Source organism: Coffea arabica, chromosome 3c, assembly GCF_036785885.1.
Source record: "Coffea arabica cultivar ET-39 chromosome 3c, Coffea Arabica ET-39 HiFi, whole genome shotgun sequence".
NCBI lineage: Eukaryota > Viridiplantae > Streptophyta > Magnoliopsida > Gentianales > Rubiaceae > Coffea > Coffea arabica.
Window position 1 is genome coordinate 4,301,534 of NC_092314.1, and position 20,677 is coordinate 4,322,210.

The 20,677-nt window shown below is 36.1% G+C and overlaps 3 protein-coding genes and 1 long non-coding RNA gene across 7 annotated transcripts; 1 reads left to right on the plus strand and 3 right to left on the minus strand.

Moving 5' to 3' along the window:
- The first annotated feature begins 3,356 nt into the window (after positions 1–3,356).
- On the plus strand, positions 3,357–5,210 carry LOC140037564 (uncharacterized). 2 transcript variants are annotated; one of them, XR_011841476.1, is made up of 2 exons: positions 3,357–3,744; positions 3,880–5,210. It is a non-coding gene; the product is annotated as an uncharacterized lncRNA (long non-coding RNA). The 2 variants fall into 2 exon arrangements; XR_011841475.1 differs by having other exon boundaries at positions 3,357–3,696.
- A 1,869-nt stretch (positions 5,211–7,079) lies between these two features.
- LOC140037565 (uncharacterized) lies at positions 7,080–11,685 on the minus strand. 2 transcript variants are annotated; one of them, XM_072081958.1, is made up of 7 exons: positions 11,227–11,685; positions 9,207–10,849; positions 8,195–9,112; positions 7,799–8,119; positions 7,654–7,710; positions 7,493–7,573; positions 7,080–7,406 (listed from the first exon to the last, which is right to left on the minus strand). In XM_072081958.1, the coding sequence occupies exons 3-7, from the start codon at positions 8,948–8,950 to the stop codon at positions 7,287–7,289; spliced, it is 1,335 nt and encodes a 444-aa protein (XP_071938059.1). In that variant the 5' UTR covers positions 8,951–9,112; positions 9,207–10,849; positions 11,227–11,685; the 3' UTR covers positions 7,080–7,286. The 2 variants fall into 2 exon arrangements, with proteins under 2 accessions (XP_071938059.1, XP_071938060.1); XM_072081959.1 differs by lacking the exon at positions 9,207–10,849.
- LOC140038175 (uncharacterized) lies at positions 8,981–9,830 on the minus strand. Its single transcript, XM_072083272.1, has 2 exons — positions 9,207–9,830; positions 8,981–9,112 (listed from the first exon to the last, which is right to left on the minus strand). Exons 1-2 carry the CDS (start codon positions 9,828–9,830, stop codon positions 8,981–8,983), a joined length of 756 nt encoding a protein of 251 aa, XP_071939373.1.
- A 693-nt stretch (positions 11,686–12,378) lies between the features above and the next one.
- Positions 12,379–18,882, minus strand: LOC113734249 (DNA repair protein RAD5B). Of its 2 annotated transcripts, none has more exons than XM_027260678.2 (18): positions 17,819–18,882; positions 17,571–17,704; positions 17,314–17,449; positions 17,152–17,205; positions 16,704–16,856; positions 16,445–16,596; positions 16,254–16,338; positions 15,941–16,165; positions 15,602–15,745; positions 15,245–15,397; positions 15,051–15,118; positions 14,698–14,820; positions 14,493–14,592; positions 14,183–14,295; positions 13,525–14,095; positions 13,346–13,417; positions 13,146–13,244; positions 12,379–12,764 (listed from the first exon to the last, which is right to left on the minus strand). In XM_027260678.2, exons 1-18 carry the CDS (start codon positions 18,704–18,706, stop codon positions 12,642–12,644), a joined length of 3,393 nt encoding a protein of 1,130 aa, XP_027116479.2. In that variant the 5' UTR covers positions 18,707–18,882; the 3' UTR covers positions 12,379–12,641. The 2 variants fall into 2 exon arrangements, with proteins under 2 accessions (XP_027116479.2, XP_027116480.2); XM_027260679.2 differs by having other exon boundaries at positions 16,704–16,853; positions 17,819–18,881.
- Positions 18,883–20,677: the final 1,795 nt, after the last annotated feature.

Sequence of the window (20,677 nt, forward strand, 5' to 3'; positions counted from 1 at the left end):
GATTATAGATTTTGATTTTGGATAATCGGTTTTTTGTGATATTCTCAATTGGTTTTGTATTCTAATTATAGATTTTCTAATGATTAAAAAGCTAAAATCTATAATCAGTTCAAGATCTAGTAGTTTTTGTTAATTTTGATCATTTTAATAATTAGTTTCTATAATCAGATTTTGTAAAATCAAATAAGGCCATTGTGTTGAACAATGTATCGTTCATTGATGTTTCACATTAATTTGGATATAGTTTATGCAAAAGTAATTGAATATAATTAAAATTTCCTACAACAATGAATGGAAACTTAAAATTCTTCTAAAGAGAACGTAAATTTCAACTGTTGGCCAAAGAAAAAAGAAATCAAGGGTAACAATCTTTGTGGAACAGATAAGGTCAAATTGTACAACTATTGCTAGGAATCATCCCTGCAAATCTAACAAAACCATCATCCCATGAACCAGAGACAAACCATATGAATCAGCATTGTGCCCTGTCCCAAATAAAGGTTGCAAGAAACTTCTCACTTCCCACTGATAAAGTAGGATCACTAGCAGAAGAAGATGGATGTCGTTATCTTCTTCTGTTGGTTACTGTATCTGTGGATGTGGAGGACAGTAATGGTGTAGGATAATGATTTTTTTTTTTTGTGGTAGGATAATTTTGTGGTTTAGTCTCACTCCTGAGCCAGATTAACCTGCAAACAAAAAGTTGATTGTGATATGCAGAGGTGATAGCTACGTTGCCTTCTTGCGTTTGGATTGCAATTTTCCAAAGAAAATTTGTTACGTATTTTTCAAACACTTTTTTACTTCACATATATCAAATCGTTGCAGTAAATTTTTACAAAAAAAAAATTCAGAAAAATGTTTCTTCAAGTGGCGGTACCAGTTTTAATCATTTCTTCAAGGTTACTAAGACTGTCGTATAAAATATAAGAAAATTATAGAGACAAACTCAATAGAAGACCTAACAACATAAAATTTTCGATTGAATTCTTGGAAATTCACGTCTTAAGGCTTGTAGCAGCGAACGAACAATTGAATATATGAATCAGAATATAATTTAAGTTTCAACACAACAGTTTTCCGGAATCTATTGACTTGAATTTAGACCAACTAAAATTGAATGTAAGTTTGAGCAGCTCAGCAAGGCTGTAGTCTCCCTCATCCTAATTAATAGAGATGGCAATTAGAGCAGGTGCCTGTATTAAGAGTGACGGGGCGGGGAAGATTTTCTTTCACCTATTCTTAAATAGAGCGTCACCCGTCCCATCCCTACATAAATAAATAAAATATAAAAAAGCATATATATATATATATAATAAAGTCGTATTCTCATTTTTATCATTTCATATTTTCTCTTTCTTACGTGGTTTAACGATACGGCAAGTAGTTTCACCACGCTCTATAAAATGACCTACCCTCTTCCATTTCTTTCTTCTGCTGTCTTTGTTTTCTCTTTCCTACGTGACTTACGTACTTTAAGCAACTTAAATCAAGATAAAATTACTTTTAATATTCTTATCAATATTTCTTTATATCCTTATCAATTCTTATTTCTTATACCTACACTACATGTAGCCTCTAATATATGAATTTCAAGCATCAAATATTAAAACCGTCCTTATCATCCAAGTATGACTTATAAAACCGTCCTTAGCATTTTGAGGTCTTTTTGTTGCGGCCCATTATCATTCTATCGTAATCATATATTTGCGGCCGATTGCTGCTCCTTTTGTTTGGATGTATATCAATTGTTATTTCCTATAAAAATTCTTACTATTATATGATTCTTACTTCCTACCCAAAGTTACATACTTTAAGCAACTTAAATCAAGATAAAACTACTTTTAATATTCTTATCAATATTTCTGTATATCCTTATCAATTTTTATTTCTTATGCCTACACTATATATAGCCTCTAATATATGAATTTCAAGCATCAAATTCATAGTTAGGTATTTTCAGTGCAAGCGGTTGGCACATTAAAACATCGATTTTGAGTTTCCACTCATCTTGATTATCAGGTACATCTTCCTTCAATATACATTGTTTTAAAAAAAGACATGTTGATCTTCAATTGTAAGAGCTTAGTAACATATCTTGAATTATAATTTGGAACAAGGTAGTAATAGATTTACAGTTACTAGATGGTTCCACTGTGATCTCGGAAGGAAAACGCATTTCATGCTTTCTCAGGTAATGTGCAATAAATGTCTCTTATGTTTCACATATTATATCTCACATAATATTTTTGCCTTTAATTTTGATAAATCATTATCAGATTGGTGGGAGCAACAACCAATACCAACCTAAAGTATCTTCTTCCCATATCCCAATTAGTATAACAGATGATTCTAATCAACAGCATTGCAATACACGTCATATGAATCATTCAACAAAAACTACAGAGGAAGGGAGTTCTCATAAAAAGATTTGCATGAGGAGGTAAATTTAATATACTATTTTACTTTCTTAAATTATAATCTTTACGTATTGTAATACACAACTTTAAATGTGATAAATCATTTTTTTTTATATTTGGTTATCCTGCTTTGCTATCACGCAGTGATAATGAAAAATCAATAAATGCTGATTTGCACAGACAAATCGAGAAGAATGTTCAAATAGAAAAAAAAAATGTTTCTGAAGAGTAGAATATTATTTGATACTATTTACTACACTTTTTATTTATTTTCAAATTTTTGAATATTATGGTATTGTTGAATGTTATTTTTTTCATTTTTGAATTATTATTCACTGAATTAGATGTTCACATTTATATTATAAGAATACTTTATATTACAATACGCACATAGTAATATACTTAAGACATGCTATAATAAATTATATATTAAGTTTGTATTTTATATCGACATTTTTATAAAATTGACTAAATAGTTTATTATTTTTCAACGATTCTCGTTCAACGAACGGGTGCAAAACTAGTTATACATACAATATAGTAATGAATATTATTATTACGCTGGCTTAATTACACCGACTCATATAATATACTCCCTCCGTCTTCCAATCATATAATCATGTTTGGGGAGTTCAACTTTTTAAAAATTGTGATTTAATTGTGATGTTTGTGTTTCTCTTTTCAATTTTACCCTCATAAATTCAAAAGTGAAATTTAAATAGCAACATGTATATGATTAGAAAAAGGGTTATATTGGAAAGAGAGATTAAAAAGTGCTTTGATATTTCTAACGTGACTAATGTTTTGAGACATCAAAAAATGGAAAGTACGACATTTTGAACGGCACGGAAGTAGTAGCATATATATATATATATATATATATATATATATATACACCCCTGCGGGTTTAATTACACTGGACACTAATGATTCAACTCAAAACTTTCGGTGCTTGGTTTTGCACAGGTCACTGGGTTTAGCCTTTCTCCTTTGATGATACCAATGCAGGGTGCAAAATTTTTTCAGTTCGATTGCAGTTTCTCGAAAAAAGTAGAACTGCAAAATATTTGGAGCTTTATCTGAGTTCATATGTTTTTGCATGTGATTAGGAGATAAGATCTGATAGTTATATATATATATATATAGATATTAGCTTGGATTCTCAAGTAAAAATGTGAGATGTTCAAATAAAGGTAATTTTCAAACCATGCCTGCATTTCTTTCCGGAAGCTTTTCTCCAACATGTCAATGCGTGTATTGGTTGCCATTACTACAGGTCAATTTTCAAACCGTCCTGTTGCCGAATTGCCATTCCCAGTAATCAGTAGTGTTGCTTCTTTCTTTCGCCTTCTTTTTATATATTATTTTCTTTCCTGACAAACTACCCTATTCAGACTTTCGATTTTGAAAAATAAATTAATTAATCACAACCAAATGCAATTCCTGTGTTGAATTGCAGAATGGGCGGCCGAACAAAGCAGCAAACAGTAGACCGGCGGCCACCCGACAAACAACTTGCGGTTTGATGAAAATGGGAAGCAAAGGAAAGTTCATTCAGACAGCATTCTAGGCCTATGTATGGTCTTCACTCCTCTGCATATCATCCTCATCCCAATTTTCAGTTTCTAGGGAAAAATTTGTATTGAGTTTGGTTGGCAATTAAAGTGTTGGAATTACTTACTGTATTTGTTTGCTGCTGTTGTTTTCATCCCAAACAGTCCTCAAAGTTAGTATAAACCTCTGTTTATACTCCAACCATTTGTGTTTTCTCATCTTCAAGTACCTGAGTGAGTTTTTCCCCTCCCCACATCACACACACACACACACACACACGCGTAAAACACAATAATTACACTAATTGTTGCACATCAAAGTTCTTCACTATTGATGTAAAAAAAAAAAAAAACAACAACAATCTTCTGAAACTGCAATAATAACCAAAACTAATCACAATTTTAGAAGGGGCAACAAAAATCAGACACCATGTATAAACTATTATGTCCAGTTAACACCACAAAAAATATACTTGCAAAATCACCCCTGCATTTATCCCCACTATAGAAAGTAGTATAACTCTTGACTCCGTTAAATATTTATGAACAAAGAAATGGTTAAACTCCATCTACTATGTCTATTCCTGCTATCTATCTACGCCAAATCCCGCGGTACAAACAAACGGCACTAACGGAGCTGGCTCATAACAAAACGGAGCTGCCGGATGCTGCCATTTCTTGAACGACGTCGCTGCACTAACGCCGGGCTGCAGCTTTTCCTTCTTCTCCGACTCCTCTACGCCACCACCCGATCTAGATTTAATCTCAGCCGTTAGATTGGTTGACCCGGGCGACGTCGGTGACGTAATCAACGGCGACAATAGAGGTATAGCGACGTTCCAGTCGGTCACTCTATTAATCTGAATTGACGCCGGAGCTCGCCGTTGTAACCGGCTTGGCTGGCTCCTGTTGCCGGAGCTGTTTCTTCCTTTTCTGTTATTGTCCGCCATGGCGGAGAGCACGGGCAGTTTGGGACTTTTGTATTGCTGAGAGAGAAATGGGATGGGTGTGAACGGGAAGGCTGGTTCAAGCGATGGGGGGCGTTGTAAGTTATAAAGGAGGGGCGTGTGGCGGACACGCGGTTGGTGAGGGCGTGCGGTTGTAACTTAAGTAAGTAGATTCAATCAAAGGGAGAAGGGGAGAAATTTTCTGCTTGTTCTAAAACGGCTCGGCTTAGCTTGAGCTGATTTTGAACTTTACTTCTTCATAAAGAGCTATCAACTCCGAATTTTTTCCATGGTTATTATTCACCCCCTTATTCATATGGAAGCAGCTAAGGCAGAAAAGCAATAGGATCATGATATTGTCCATCTAAGGATAATGGAGGAATCTTAAATAAAATTAAAATTCTAACATGTTAAGTGTCAAAACGGTTCACAATTAATTCTATGGTTGACACAAAATTACATTAAAAAAAGTCACTACTGTTTGGTTACAAAATTTGTATGTTATGCATGTGTTTCAAAATTAAGATGGTATCTACACCATCAATTTCAAAAATCAAAATGAAAGCTGATTTTTTTAAACATAGGGATGTATTAATAAACTTGAAACCAATGAGATGCTATTATTAAATTTACAATAATATTGATGATGCAAATATCGTCAAATTGACAGATAATTAGAGAAAAGTGAATAATAATAAATCCAAATTCTATGGAAAAAATTGCCTAGCTTTTTCATTTTTTTTTTGTGCCTCAAGTGAATTTAATTATATAAGTATGCTGAACCAAGAACAAATGTTGTGTCCAATTACTTTTCTTCCTTCGTTCTTGTTACAAGAGTTTCATTCTGCCATGTTTGTTGGTTTCCATTTTATAATTACAAATCATAGTGAAACTTCAAACTCTTCAATTCTAACACCTAATTTTAATTTTTTTTTCGATAGAAACATATACAGTTTATGTTATTAAGAAAGATCCACAGCAAGCAAGCAAACGCAGTACGAAATGAGCAAAAGATAGAGGGGAATCTCCACTCACAATAATTAGTGTGTGACTATCTTTCGTTTGGCTTCTTCATGCCAATTTTGTCGCCTAATTTGTCTTCACCTGTGGCTCAAATCACATTATTATCTTTAAATATTAGGGTTAAATGTAGAAAACACCCACGAACTTTCATGGAAGTTGCACAAAACACCCAGAAATATGTTTATAGGCATTTTGCACCCTGAAAAAACGACCGTTCACACATTTCACTGTAAAACAAAACGCGTGGAAGTCACTTTCTGTCCGTTGAATTTGCTGACAAAATTGCCCTCTTTCCAGTGAATATAAACGAGAACAACCTACCATCACTTCTCATTTTCCCCACTTATTTCCTCTTCTTCACATATACACAATTTCTACTCATATGGAACACAGTCCAGGAAGTTGCAGCTCAAGCAATGCACACCATGCAACAAACTTCAACTCAAGATGCAGGTGTGGAAAAAAAGCACCCGTACGCACTTCATGGACCATTCAAAATCCAGGAAGAAATTTCATAGGATGTTCCAATTATTCGATAAGTCCAAATCTCACATACAATTTTAGTGAACCAAAGGCAATAACAGCCACTTATTTTGGAATTTTGTTTTAAACAGAATAGTAATGCATGCGGGTATTTTAAATGGGTGGAACCTGAAACATGCAAAAAAGGAATGGAAATTGGGGAATATTTTCATGGCCGAATGGAAGAAATGCAAGCAAGGATTAACCATTTGCAGCAACAGAATGAGCAATTACAAAGAGCATCTGAAAGAGTGAATGATGCAAGAGTTGTTACTATGCTTCAAAATAACCAGCTAGTGACCAAATGTGAAAAATTCAAAACTATAATCCGGTCATTGCAAGAAAAAATGGCCAAGTATAAAGGGGCTCTTAAAGAAAGGAGGAGGACTGACTCCAAAGGAAGGAAGCTGATATATGTAATTGTAGTGGTGCTTGCTGTAGTAGTAATTGCTATAATGAAAGAAAAGAAAAAGGAACAAATGTATTTTCTGCCATGAACACCATGTAACATGAATCATTCAAGTTAGTATAAAATTATGGTTTGTCATATAAGCTGGCTAGTTATATGAGAGAGAAAAAAAAGCAATGTGAAAAATATAATCAGCAAAACAATGGAAACAGCAAAGCTAGTAACTTCATAAACTAGTCCATAGTTCATTGCATAAACTACCAGGAAGATCATCTTCCACTTTATTAATACAAAGTATGAAAATAGCATATCCTAGTGTTCAACCAAACAAAAAAAGCATGTTTTGATGCCCTTCAAAAGCATGTTTCCATTACAAAAGAGGAACATATCCTTTACGGGCTATATTATCATCCTAACAGTTAGATGAACCTTCATTAGGTGGTATCCGAGAGTCTTGATGCACATGAGTCCTTGTGCTGGAAGATTGACTGGAGAACAATACATCACCAAATCTTGTTGAATGCCTTTGGATCTGGTACAAATAAAACAAGTTATTGGTGATGTATATTTACTTTATCTTGCCTATGAATTGTATATGAATTGCAGAACAATATATACCTGAGTAGTGGGTATACTACCCTCATTTGAACTGGTATTAGTGCTCAATTGTGAGCCTCCGGTCAGGGGGTCATTTGTCCACTAGTTACACATGACATTAGTTAGTTCAAATGCAGCTGAAATTAAGCAAAAGTGTATAAAAATACAGCTGAAATACTTACCATTTGAACTGTCCGGGTTTCAGAAGTGTTATGAGATTGCATGGCCATCATTGCCACCTGTCATTAATGAGAAAGACATTAATACAAGTTAAAAATGAACCAGTTTGGAAATATATACATAATGCCTAAGATAATATTGAATCACCATAGCAGATGGGATGAAATTTCTGCCATCAGACATGCCAATTCCATTCCAATTTCCAAATCCAGAAAGCGGTGAAGGACATCCTGAAAATTCACCTCTCCCTCTTTTCCCTCTTGCCCCACCTCTAATTGAGGATTCCACTCCCCTACCATTACCTCTTCCCCTACCATTACCTCTGCCCCTTCTATTACCCCTTCCATTGTCACCAGTCATATTGACATTAGCATTCTGTGTGTTCATATTAACCGTTCTCGATCTTCCACCAACATTTTTTGGAGGGGTTGTACCTCCTCCCTTTCTTGTTTGAGTGGCACTTTCATCCTACAAAAGTAACTAAATTAGTAAATAAACTAAGGAAGGAAATTATTAAACACAATTTAAGGCATCATACACAACCTGTCTTGGTTGCTTGCATGTCTTCTTATTATGACCAGGTATATTACAGTTGCTGCAGTGGGTTATAGTACCCTTTCTGGTTACCACATCATTATTCACAAGCTCATCTGCACTTTTTCTTCGTAGCTTTCTTGGTCTGCCAGGTCTTCTCCTTAGTTTTGGTGGTTGAATAGGCAGGCCACTTGTTTGAACCCATAGACCCTTTTCTGGAATAGGAACTACCATACCCTTATAAGCTCTACAATAGTACTTTATACTATAATATGGATGGATAAGGTCTGCTGGTTCTTGATCAGAATCTATAATTGCTGCACATGCATGTACACAAGAAACACCAGTTATATCCCATTCTCTACAAGTACAAGTTCTTGCATTCAGGTTAACAACTCTGTGCCCTGCATAGCCTGTGATCTCCCATATGCCTTGACCAGCTTGAACAGCTTCATATTCCATTGCTCGTGCCTTAATTTCCTCCACTTTATCATGGATTCTTGGACAAATTTTTCCTTTGACTTTAGATATGAACTCTCTCTTTTCTTGGTATCTACACATAATCAGTCTACTAATTGCTTCAAACATAGATAAATTTGGCTCCTCCCTTGCCTCTTTAATATACTGGTTGAAGGATTCACTAACATTGTTACTCAAAAGATCACACTTTGATCTTGGATTGAACATGCACCTTGACCAAAGATTAGCTGGAATAGCACTCAACCAGTCATAAGCTTCCCTATTAGCAACCTGGAGTTCTCTCATCTTTTGTGACCATCCATCTGTCTCATATGCTCATGCAGCAGCCCACATGATATCCCTAAGTGTCTTGTCATTAAACCTCAGTTTAAAATTGGCATACATATGCCTAACACAGAACCTATGTTCCACCCCAGGAAACAGCACATCAAATGTCTCAACCAGACCCTACAAAATAGCAACATTATCAATCAGATTTGGTTTTATTATAGCAGTAATAAACTCATATATGAATGTTGGAAAAATTTAATGGCAAGTTTACCTTTTGTCTGTCAGAAATGAACACCCAATTCATGTCAGCTGATGATCCAATATGAGTAGTCAGAAGTTCTAGAAACCAATGCCAGCTTTCCTTACATTCAGATTCCACGCATGCCATTGCTATAGGATACATCTGATTATTTTCATCCCTCCCAACAGCATGCATTAGATGTCCCCCAAGTCTTCCTTTGAGATGGCAAGCATCTAAACCTATAACTGGTCTGCAGCCACTTATAAAACCATCCTTTTGTGCCCCAAACATAACAAACATTCTCTGAAATATGGGATTGACAGATGCTGGAACAACTTCTGTCATAACATAGGCTGCAGAACCAGGATTTTTCAGCATAATAGTTGCACAATAATCTCTTAGTCTGGCATAGTGTTTCTTATGATCCCCAAACATTTCAGAATGTGCATGTTTCTTGGCCCTATACACCTTCCATCTAGAAACTCTTAATTTGAACTTTCTTTTAATTGTCTTTCGAAATCCCTTAAGTTTCCAGTCAGGATCATCAGCCAATTCCTTTTTGAAGTGTTCAGCCAACCATCTTGAATTTGCACTAACATTCTTATAAGACCAAGGACATCTATGAGGGGTGCCTTTCAAGCTCTTCACCTGCATTGCTTTAGTTTTCCTATAATAACTCGCATATATTCTCTAACCACATTCTCCATTGCATATTGCAATGATTTTGTTACTATCATTCTTTTGGAACTTCAACTCAAAACCTTTAAGGATGGAATACATTCGAATTGCCTTTCTAAACACATGTGTGGTTGGGAAAATGAGGCCTACCACAATTTTATGATCAACCATGTCTCTTTCCTCATTAAATTCAGAAAATTGTTCTCTATTTTCGTCATCATCAGACTGAATGACAGTTTCAAGTACTTCAGCATCAACAATATTTTCATGCTCAACAAACTTACCCTCTTTCCTAGCCTTAACAAAGGCTCTATAATCACCACTAATTAATTCAGTATATTGTTGGTACTGTCCTAAGTTAATATTGCTATCCAGCCCACTAGTTACCTCAGTAGTATTATCACCAATATCACAGCTATCACTTAATGTGTCCCCATCTAAGAAATAATCAAAATCTGAGTCATATTCAGAAGATTGCTCACTTTCAGGTGTGTATGAGTCATCAGATTCTGTTTCTGATTCATTCACATCATGATCAACCTCTGGTTCAACATTATCATTCACCCCACCAACCCCTAAACCATCATTACCAGTCCCAACTCCCTGATTAGCATTTATATTGCTATTACCTACAGCTTCAACACCATCTTGCTGATTCCCATTATTATTTTCTACATCCCCATTATCATTTACCTCTCCAACATAGATATGAATGTATGGTTCATCCCTAAACATCCCAAACATATACATGACTGCTGCTTCACTATTAAGTAAGGCAAATTCATCATCTGGCATTTTAAAGCAAATTTGAGTGTTTATGGGCACGTTCAGTCCTTTTAGCAGCCCCCAGATCTCAAATCTTGACATATAATCTGGGTCAATATCATTGAAATGTTTTATATCCCCACCCACATATGTTAGTCCTGGATTTTTTACAAAATGGCCCCCATAATGGACTTCGAACGAGAACATACTTTCCAACAGTGATGACCACACTGGTACGTGACAAAAAAACAATAAATCTGAGTGAGGGACCACAAAACCACCTTTATTGAACTTAATTAACATACTGTAATTAGCAATAATAAACTTAAAAGACACTACCAACACCGACCCATGCTCAACAGACTAGAATCTTGTAAAGAAACCTATAAACAACACAATTATTGCATGAAAAGGACAGATAAGAAAATTTGGTCGCAATCGGCCCGACATGGAACCAACATAACGACCACATGCAATATATATTTTCCATCACAACCATACAAATACCCATTCTAAAACTAAAGCCCACTGCTTTGGGCATCCAGATCCACACAAAAAAGGGTAAAAGTCGATTAAATAAAGAAAAAATTAGGGTTTTGCATATTACCTGATTTGCTGAGATATTCTAAATATTCTACTTGTTTTTGGATTCTTCAGACCGTCTTTTGCTTTTGTCCACTTCTAGTTATCCTCTGCAGTCATTCGGCTTTGGTTCTTCCTCGATCGCAAGAAAAAGGCAAAAAATTTGGCAAACTCAAGATCAGCTTTGCCTTGTACTTTCTGCCCGACATATTGGGTTTGGAGGAGACGAAGGGTGATTTTGTCCGTTCAGTTATTATTTGAGGATAAAGTTGTCATTTGAGTCCTAAAATAAACGGTGTGTAAATATCCGTTACTTTTCAGTGGACCTTGGGTGCGTTCTGCCTATAAACATATTTAGGGGTGTATTGTGCAACTCATATGAGAGTTCAGGGGGTTTTCTGCATTTAACCCTAAATATTATGATACTAAGATGTTTGGTCATTAATTTTAAACATTGCGACTATAGAACTTAGGGTCCTTGGCAAAGCCAAACTAAGCCAAGCTTAGAGCTGGCGAGCAAAGCCAACCAACCCAACTTATATCATAACTACTTTCCAACCGAAAGGCTAAAACGTTGCGTCAAAGACCAAACTAGATCTCTACAACTACTGTTGACTGTCCTCTTTTGTTTAATCTAATCTTGTACCGCCTCCCGCCGTCAATTTCAACGGACCACCGCTAACCGAAGAAGAAGCCCATTCATCAATTTACCCACACCCATCTCTGACGGTGACAGACAGGTAGCATCACCTACTAGCCACTCAACTGAACCCACGTGTCATCATAGTCTTCTGTTCTGTTCATTAGTCCAACGGCCACGATCGAATTTACGTGGCCCTTCCTAATCCCATAAAAGCAATTCAAAGGTTCTTTTTTTTGTCAGAAACGCACGTTGGATCGAGGCCGTCTTTTTGCCCCTTTCCATTTCTTCCTTTGCTGTCTCTATTGTCTTCTCCTGACTTTTGTGGCATCTAATAGGCCCCCGGAGGACCAAGAAAGTTTGTCCTATCCTATGGGCCACTTGTCGAAATTTGCTGGTTTTGAGGCTAGAATAGTCATTTGGATATTGAACTTTCAACCCTTTTCTTTTTTAATTTCATTTCCTCAAGCAACCAAGCATGGCAACTGAACTTTCATTCTAGAGCCAGTCAAAAATGAATACTACTTTCGAACCGCCTTTGACAAGGAATATTGTGGCTGGATGGACTAAGATGACATAAACAAAAGGGGGAGAATCAAATCAAGAATGTGTTGTTGTTGCTTATCTTGGACCTTTTTTTAACAAAAATTTGAGGTCGTGAAATTGGCTTTTTTCATGCCAAGAAGAAAAGTCGTCTAGCCCTCTATTTAATTCTAGCATAGCATAATTTGATTTGATTCCCTTCCATGATTAGCAGTAGTAGCACTACTACTTGTATTGTATTTCACAAAATCAATTATTCAACGGAAGAGCATCTTGAGTTCTTCGATCCTCGCCGACCGGACTTCCTCGTCGGTGAGGGCTCCGGCGATCATTCTTTGTTTTCTGGCTTGGACTTGTTGCAACCGTTCTTCCACCGTCCCCTGCATACATTTCAAGCCATCAGCCATGTGGTGGTGGTAACTAGGTCAAATAATTCAGCAAATAGGAGGGATTAATGAGGATAGTAATTTGACTTGAAGCAAGGTAGTAGAGGAGATTATCCTTCTTATTTTAGTTTGTCAGTTCTTTGTATATTCATTTTTTGTTTCTGGTTAAAAAAAAGAGGCCAATGTCAAGATTTGAAAATTCATTTTTGCTTGAATAGTCAAATGCTAGTAGCCAGGGTCCCTGTTATCAGGATTGGATTTCTTGAATCCCTAAACTTTGATTAGAATTGTGACCAGATTTGAGAAAAAAAAGGCCAATCAATCAAATGATTTAGATGCTCATTGAGGAAACATATGCAGAAGGAGGCGTTTTACCTTGACTATAAATCTTCTAACTCGAACGGTCCTCTTTTGACCAATGCGGTGGATACGCATGATTGCTTGCTCCTCCACTGCAGGATTCCACCATGGATCCTGTATTTGATTGATAGGTTCGGATGCCATTCAAGAACTATCACACCGCAAGAGTTAAAAAAAAAAAAAAAAAAAAAAAGAGAGAGAAACAAGGAATGTACCATAAGGAACACATTAGAAGCTGCAGTTAAATTGAGGCCTACGCCACCTGCTTTCAGTGACATCAGTAACACCTGAAGAACATTGAAACAAATTTTAGATCCAGCAATTATGTCTGATTGAAGGATCAAGTGCATTGTGATCATCTTGAATTTGATGACAGCAAGCAAGAAATGCTTACCATCTTCTCTCCAGTTTCATTGAACTCCCTCAAAACGATTTCTCTCTGCTTCTGAGACAATCTTCCATCAAATCTCAAGAACCCAATTCTTCTCCTTTTCAAAGGTATCTCCAACAAGTCTAGAAATGAGGTCCACTGGCTAAAAACGATGCTTTTCTCCCCAGAACCTGACTTCCTTAGCCGTTCCAAGCAATCCAAGAGCTTTGAGACCTTTGAAGACTCCTTCCAGTTCTTCTCAACATCAACTCTGAACCGATTCTCAGACGGACACGTGATTATCTCAGTCTTTTTAAACACTTGCCTGCAAATTGGGCATGCCCCAGCTGTTGGAGATCGCCAGCTTGACAGAAGACATTCTCTGCACATTCTATGTGCGCATGGTGTGAGCACAGGGTCATCTGCAGACTCCAGGCATATGGGGCACTCTGCGTTTTCACCTTTCCGAATACCTTCAACAACCTCCTCAACATATGCTCTAGAAGGGATCTTCTGAGTTGCAGAATCAGGATTTGTGTCAAGGAACCTTCTAGCAAGCTTATTCAGGTCTGCAAATTCTTGTGTATCACTCCGGCTGCCAACGGTAGAAATTTGAAATTGTCAGATAAGATGAACTGCAAGAGGCAATTGAAAGGTAAACAGATTAAGACACCATTCTCACCTCATCACAAGAAAGGGGTGGTTGCAACATTGCCTTAATCGAAGTAACAACTCAAGGATGTTTGCATAGTTGTGAAGAACTTTGCCTTGTGCTACAAACTGGTCAAATTGAACCTGTCCATATTGCAAAATTTTGTGAAAATCCCATCCAAAGACAAAAAAAAACTATGTAATGTCTAAATTAACAATACTTAGCTTATTTTTAAACGATATTTAGTTAAGAGAACTCGAATAGTCAACCACAAATAACTAATTAGAGGTCCTAATGTGACAGACAATCTCCGTTGCTGCATGAGTAACACTAAGCTCACCTTAGATCTCCTAAAGAGGGCATCATAGAAATCATGCTCAGCTTCTGATTGTTCACACTCTATAATTTTGATATCAGTCGGGGGCAGAACCAGTATAGGCCTGATGATGGAGGCATAGAGCATGAAATTGTCACAAATATAAAAACAGGTCCAGTCTAAGAGAACCAAAAAAGTAACAAAGAAAGAAAGAAAGAGCAGTAATTACCTTCCTTCTTTGTCTTTTGAATCCTTTGTTCTCCTCAGCATTAGTGGCCTCAAAATAGCCTTGATCAGTTTCATCCCTCTATAATCACCACTCTCATATGGCTTCTGAATCAGTTTTTGCCACCTATAAGCAGTAACAAATTTCAGCATATGGGAAGAGCGAGGGAACAGGCTCATTTGCATCATAATGTTTGATTAAAAAAATAATAATAACAAAAAAAAATATTTGACCATCTTTAACTCTTTGAACAATTTTCCTGGGAATTGTAACGCAAAAACTGAATAGTAACAACTTGTTTTTCAATCATCTCAAGCATCAGCCATAAAATTGTCAACAAACAAAATTAAGCTCACCAAGCCCAGTTGCACCATGGTTCAACATGCAAGAAGCAAAGTAGGCTATAAAGGTCTTCCAACTTGTTCTGCAATAATTGATAATGACTTTAATTGATACATGCTAGACAATAGCTAGTGGTTTAATACCAATCAGGAAAACATTACTAGGGCATTTGTTCAACTAATGCCAGAATTCTTTGCTGCTGCCATACCTGAAGAGGGGTACCAGTAAGACACCACCTGCAATAGGATGACAATTTGAAGGCAGCCTGGGCACCTAGAGTTTTAGAGGACTTGATGGTATGAGCTTCATCCAAAACCACTCTGTACCAGTCAACTCTGTGGAAAATGCTATTCTCCCCATCCTGTGTTGAACATATAAAAATAGTAATCATTAACAATGTTTCGACAGGGGAAAAGAACAAGCAGCATTCTGGTGCTAGTAAAGCAATTGGATTTAAGTGGTGGAAACTAAAAAAATGGAAATGGCCAGCTTTTCATTCTTATTAGCTGCAAGTAAATGGATTTCAGTGGTGGAAAGCAACAAGAAATGGGAATAGCTAGCTTACATTCTTATAAGCTGCCGTTAAGACACCGTATGTGGTCAAGATCACGTCAGGTTCAGCAATCACTCTAGGGTCACTGCTCCTATCCCCACCATAAAAGACAGAAATGGAGATGCTATCTGGTTTTGAGTGTGTTTCAAGTTCGTCCTGTTCATTCAGAAAAATTCTTATTCAGAGAAGATGACAGTATATCCTTGTGCCCATTCATTAACTAACATACGATCAGAAAATCAGTAATGCAGTTTTAGAATGGTGTAGCTAAATCTTTTCAGAAATCAGAACGCATACAAACTCAGAAAACTTCCTTACCCTGGCTGAATCAAATATATTATAGGGACTCACCTTCCACTGGCCAAGCAACGCCATAGGACATATAATGAGGGTGCCGCCTTTCACTTTTCTAATAACTTTGTGATCAGATTCCTTTTTCTTTTTCTTGATGTACTCTGTATCACCCTCACTTTTGGCAATCGATTCTTGATCCTCGGGGGTACCTCTGCCTCGCCTTGCAAGAATCAGAGCAATAGTCATCACAGTTTTCCCAAGCCCCATTGCATCTGCCAAGATCTGCAGAACATTATACGACTTAGAATATATAATAATTAATGTTGATACTCAAAATGGACAATCAGTAACAGTAGCAAAAGAAACTTGCCCCTCCTCTTGCCATCTGTGTTGCTGTTGGAAGTTGTGTTGTAGCTTCCCCAGAGAAAATGTTAACATATATTGCGGAAGCCCTCCTGTAACAAATGATCAAATAGTAGCATAATCAAACTCAATGCAGTTAATGTCCATGGATTTTATAAGCAGCTGTTCCTTTTAATATTTCAAGGACAGAATACATACTCATCATATATACGATATGCTCCCCAACAAGGATGAAGAGTTTTTGCTGCTTCTTCAACATCTACTCCCTTCTCAGATTCTGTCATCCAAAAAAGGGCTTGCTTTTGGTACGGTCTGAGATCACACATAAGGGTTTCTGGGGGCTCCATTTCCTAGAAAGATCCAGTAGTTAAAATAGTTAATGTAACTGCAAAATCATCTCCCCTGTACCATAAAGTTTAAAGACAAAAATAAGGACAAGCATCCCTATGACTTGTACCTTCAAGTCATACGTATCTGCTGCACCAACAAGCTTATTCAAAGATGATTCTGAAAAAGCTTGCTCATCCTTGTTTTGATCCGGAAGTTGCGGGCAACCCTTTCTTCGTTTTAATGCAGGCAACATTCCCACACTTTCGTCACAATCATCCTGCTAATTTATAAAGATTTAAGAGGTTTCTTAGTCTAGCAACACACAAAAAAAAAATACCTGTCTTGCCATAATGCTAAACTTAGAATCCGAGCGTCAAGGTGGTAAAAGTGGTACTAAAGTTCAATTACAAGTTTCATCTAAGAAGCAGAATGCGCAAAGATTTAATTAAAATGTGAATTTTTATGTCTCTAAAGTGAAAAAAATGCATGTCTACTCTAAAATGAAAGACCAGATGAATTCGAAACTTTAGTGGAAGATATCTAAGAACGAGACAAAGAAATAGAAATGCACTCACTCCTAACTTCAGCGAGCGTTTTCGGGAGTCAAGTTCTTCTGGGGTAAATTCAGCCTGTAACATAGCAACAAATTAACAGGGCAAAACAAACTAGCCATAACTAAAAATTTTATCATTCAATTCACAATCAACTTATATTGTGAGTGGCAAAATATGTCATACCTCCTGAAATGGCTTCATTTTCAGCAACTTAAACAGAGTCAGCAGAGGATATGTCGTGGTGTCAATATCTGATGGAGAATCAAGCTTCCAAGAAGACTTATCGCCTTCTGTAAAGACTGAATGATGAATGTAGAAACTGCCAAATAATATGAAAATGGATGAACTTTTTACTATCAAAAGGAATATATACTCATTGCAAACATCTCAAGAAATAGGGAAAATACAAACCAAAGAAGTTCTTTTTGTCTGTTTTTTACCTCAAATACAGCATAATCTCTTGCATCAAGTGAAGATTTGTAGGGGCAGCTATAGATCGTCCAAGAACTTTAACTTTTGAAGAATTTACGAGTGGAGTGAGGCATTTTGACCATTCCATTGGAAGACGGCCAATCTAATTAATTCATTTGTTCAACACAAAAAAAGTTTAGTAACATATCATTCTCAATATTCCGATACCATGAAGCATTTACACAAAATCTAAAGTACTGTAAAAATAAGAGTTTACCTCTCCATTTCTTATGGTGGAAAAACGAACAATGGCTGACTTGATCCATGAAGTATTTCTGTCAGGAAATGCAATGTGCACAATCTCATTATTCTCAAGTTTCCTTCCCTTAGTAGTCGAAAGCCCCATGATAATATGCCTCCCAACCAACAACCAGTCAGGCTCTTCTGGAAAATCCCCATCTTCAATTAGAGTTGTGCACAGCATTCTATCCTCAACCTTCTCCTTCTTCGCCACCAATGACTGCCCAGTATCATTACCATTAGTACTCATTTGAACCCTCCGGAACTCATCATCAGACATTCGCCTAGCAGACAACGGTTGAACACACATTATCTCTTCCACCTCCTTTTTCACCATCCCTTTATTCTCATTTTCCATCTTAGGCACATCCAATCTCACGACAGCCTTATCATCAACCACCACATTTGGCTCCTCTTTCACTCTGCAGAGTTGAGAAGGTTTATTCTTTTCTTGTTCTTGAAGCCACTCTTCAAAGCTCAATCTTGATCTCCCTACCAATCCATTCGACATTTTACCATCGGAAATCACTTTCTTTTCATCCAAAACCTCTTTTTTCTCAAAACCCACATCAGATTGATCAAAATTCTCCACCTCCTTTTTCACCATCACTTTGATTTCTTCGCTGTTTTCCTGCTTAATCTGGGTTAAAATCCTAGCACCAGTGCTTGTAACGGTCCTCTTAACTGTAACTGGTGGCGATAAAATCCCAGGGGTGTCAATGAGGTAATTGATGGCTCGGGTGACATCGTTGTGGCATTGAGTAAGAGCATTGGAAATCTCCTCTTCCGATTTTTCAAGCCCAAAAACTGATTTGATCAACTTGACTTCCCTCCCTTCCTCTGCTTCAATTGGTCTTGCTTCCATAGCTCTGTTTAATTTTCTTTCTTTCGGGGTAACAAAAGAAGATTGTTTTACAACAAATAAAACAGAAAGCTGTTGAAAAGCAAAAATAAATAAGGGAAAAAAAAAAGGACTGAATTTTTGGGTTGTGCCCAAGAGAGATTTGAGGATCAAGAGTGGATTTTACAGGGCAAGTAACAGAGAAAATTGTAAGAGAGGGAGGAGATTATAAGTACGAAGAGGGAAATATTTTGGCGGCAATGGTTTTGACTTTTGAGGCTTGTTAAACTTGGCGCTTCCATTTTTCAATTGCCTCCAGGAATTTGTTTACCGTAGGTTGATTTTGGAAATTTTGGCGCGAAATGGTGGGTAAATATTTGTGGTAACAAAGAATTTTCACCACAGCAAAATCTTGTAGCTGAATTTTCAATTTTCATGGGAAATCTTGTACGAGACATACATTTTTGTAGTACAAAACAAAAGAAGTAATACACAGGCATCAGACGGCCCAACTTGAATCATGAATTGTAGTCAGATATAGGACGCTAATTTCTTAGATTATAGCCCCCCCCAAAAAAAAAAAGGTCCGTCAATTGTGGCTAATTCCTTAAAATATACGTATAAAAAAAAATTATCCGTCAAATGCACGTGTGACTGAGGGACTTTCTTATTCTATACAGGCCGTGCTGACTCAGCACGGCCGGATCACAAAAAAATCTAACCGGTCAACATCCAATTTGGGCTGAGCATTTGTGTCAGCGGACGTGCTGACTGGGCACGTCCGCACCTGACACAAACCTGTCAGCACGTCCCTCAATCTCTCGCTTTCTCTGTCTCATGTATATCATAGCAGCTCCTCCTCTGCTTGCATTCGTTCCTTCAGTTTGGCTTCGGATTCATACAGGTTAGTAATTTAAATTATTATTACAACATTTATTAATTACATTATTTATATTATGTTAATTAAACATGTTAAGTAATTATGTTAGTTATTTATATTATGTTAATTAAACATGTTAAATAATTATGTTAATTATTTATGTATTTACATGTTATATTATACTGTCATCAAATGACATTAATTAAACTTGTTTTCTGCATTGTGTGTTGTTGTTATAGTTTATTAATTAATAGTTAATGTAAAGTGTGATAATTTATTTATAATTTTACAATATTGAAGTGTTAAAAAAGAGTTAACTAGTGTATATAGTGATATAGTGTTGTCGACTACGACTTATTGTTTAATCGTATAATTTTTGGCCAATTACTATGTAATATAATTCATATAGAAATACTAGAAATAACTAATTAAAATTATTGCTTTTTACATGCATAAAATATATTAATTAACTAAACATAAGAAATTTTTGGATTGCATAAAAAAATGAAGTAATCTGCAAATATTAATAAAAAAAATTTTGGATTGATATTGATGTAGATGAATAATTCATGTACGTAGTAGGACTTTTGTAAGATATCATATATGTTGCGTGCAAGGTAAAAATATAGTTAAAATAATTATCCAAAATATAGTTAAAAATGTAGTTAAAATATAATAAAAATATAGATGCAAAAACGTTGTCTCGAAAAAATAATTATCCGAATTGGTTGTATTATTATGTATGCCAATCACAATCACAAAGTGATTATAATAATTAATTCCTGTTTATTAGAATACATGAATCGTTCGTTAATTAACAACTATTAAGCATTTAATAATGATTTAATAATAATACATGTGGAAAAGGCATCTAGGGACATGAATCATGAGGTTAGGTTAATGTATTTATTTTAAATATTAATGAAATGAAGTATATTTAGGATTACGGTTAAAATTTAGTTTAATCAGGTTAATTTGAAAATTAAAGTACCAAATTAAAGTACCCTAACTCTAAAAATCCTAAAGCCTAAAACTTTTTTTTTTTTTAATGTTATTGAGTCAGCACGTCCGCTGACACAAATGCTCAGCCAAACTAGATATTGATCGGATAGATT

Coding starts and splice junctions, on each gene's coding strand:
- LOC140037565 (XM_072081959.1), bottom strand. CDS start 8,950: ATGAGAGAACTCCAGGTTGCTAATAGGGAAGCTTATGACTGGTTGAGT. Junction 8,120..8,194: donor CATGCAAGCAACCAAGACAG/GTTGTGTATGAT, acceptor TTACTTTTGTAG/GATGAAAGTGCCACTCAAAC. Junction 7,711..7,798: donor ATTTCATCCCATCTGCTATG/GTGATTCAATAT, acceptor CATTAATGACAG/GTGGCAATGATGGCCATGCA.
- LOC140038175 (XM_072083272.1), bottom strand. CDS start 9,830: ATGCAGGTGAAGAGCTTGAAAGGCACCCCTCATAGATGTCCTTGGTCT. Junction 9,113..9,206: donor TCATTTCTGACAGACAAAAG/GTAAACTTGCCA, acceptor GCTATTTTGTAG/GGTCTGGTTGAGACATTTGA.
- LOC113734249 (XM_027260678.2), bottom strand. CDS start 18,706: ATGGAAGCAAGACCAATTGAAGCAGAGGAAGGGAGGGAAGTCAAGTTG. Junction 16,166..16,253: donor CACAGATGGCAAGAGGAGGG/GCAAGTTTCTTT, acceptor AATGTTCTGCAG/ATCTTGGCAGATGCAATGGG. Junction 14,296..14,492: donor CCCTCTTTAGGAGATCTAAG/GTGAGCTTAGTG, acceptor CAATATGGACAG/GTTCAATTTGACCAGTTTGT.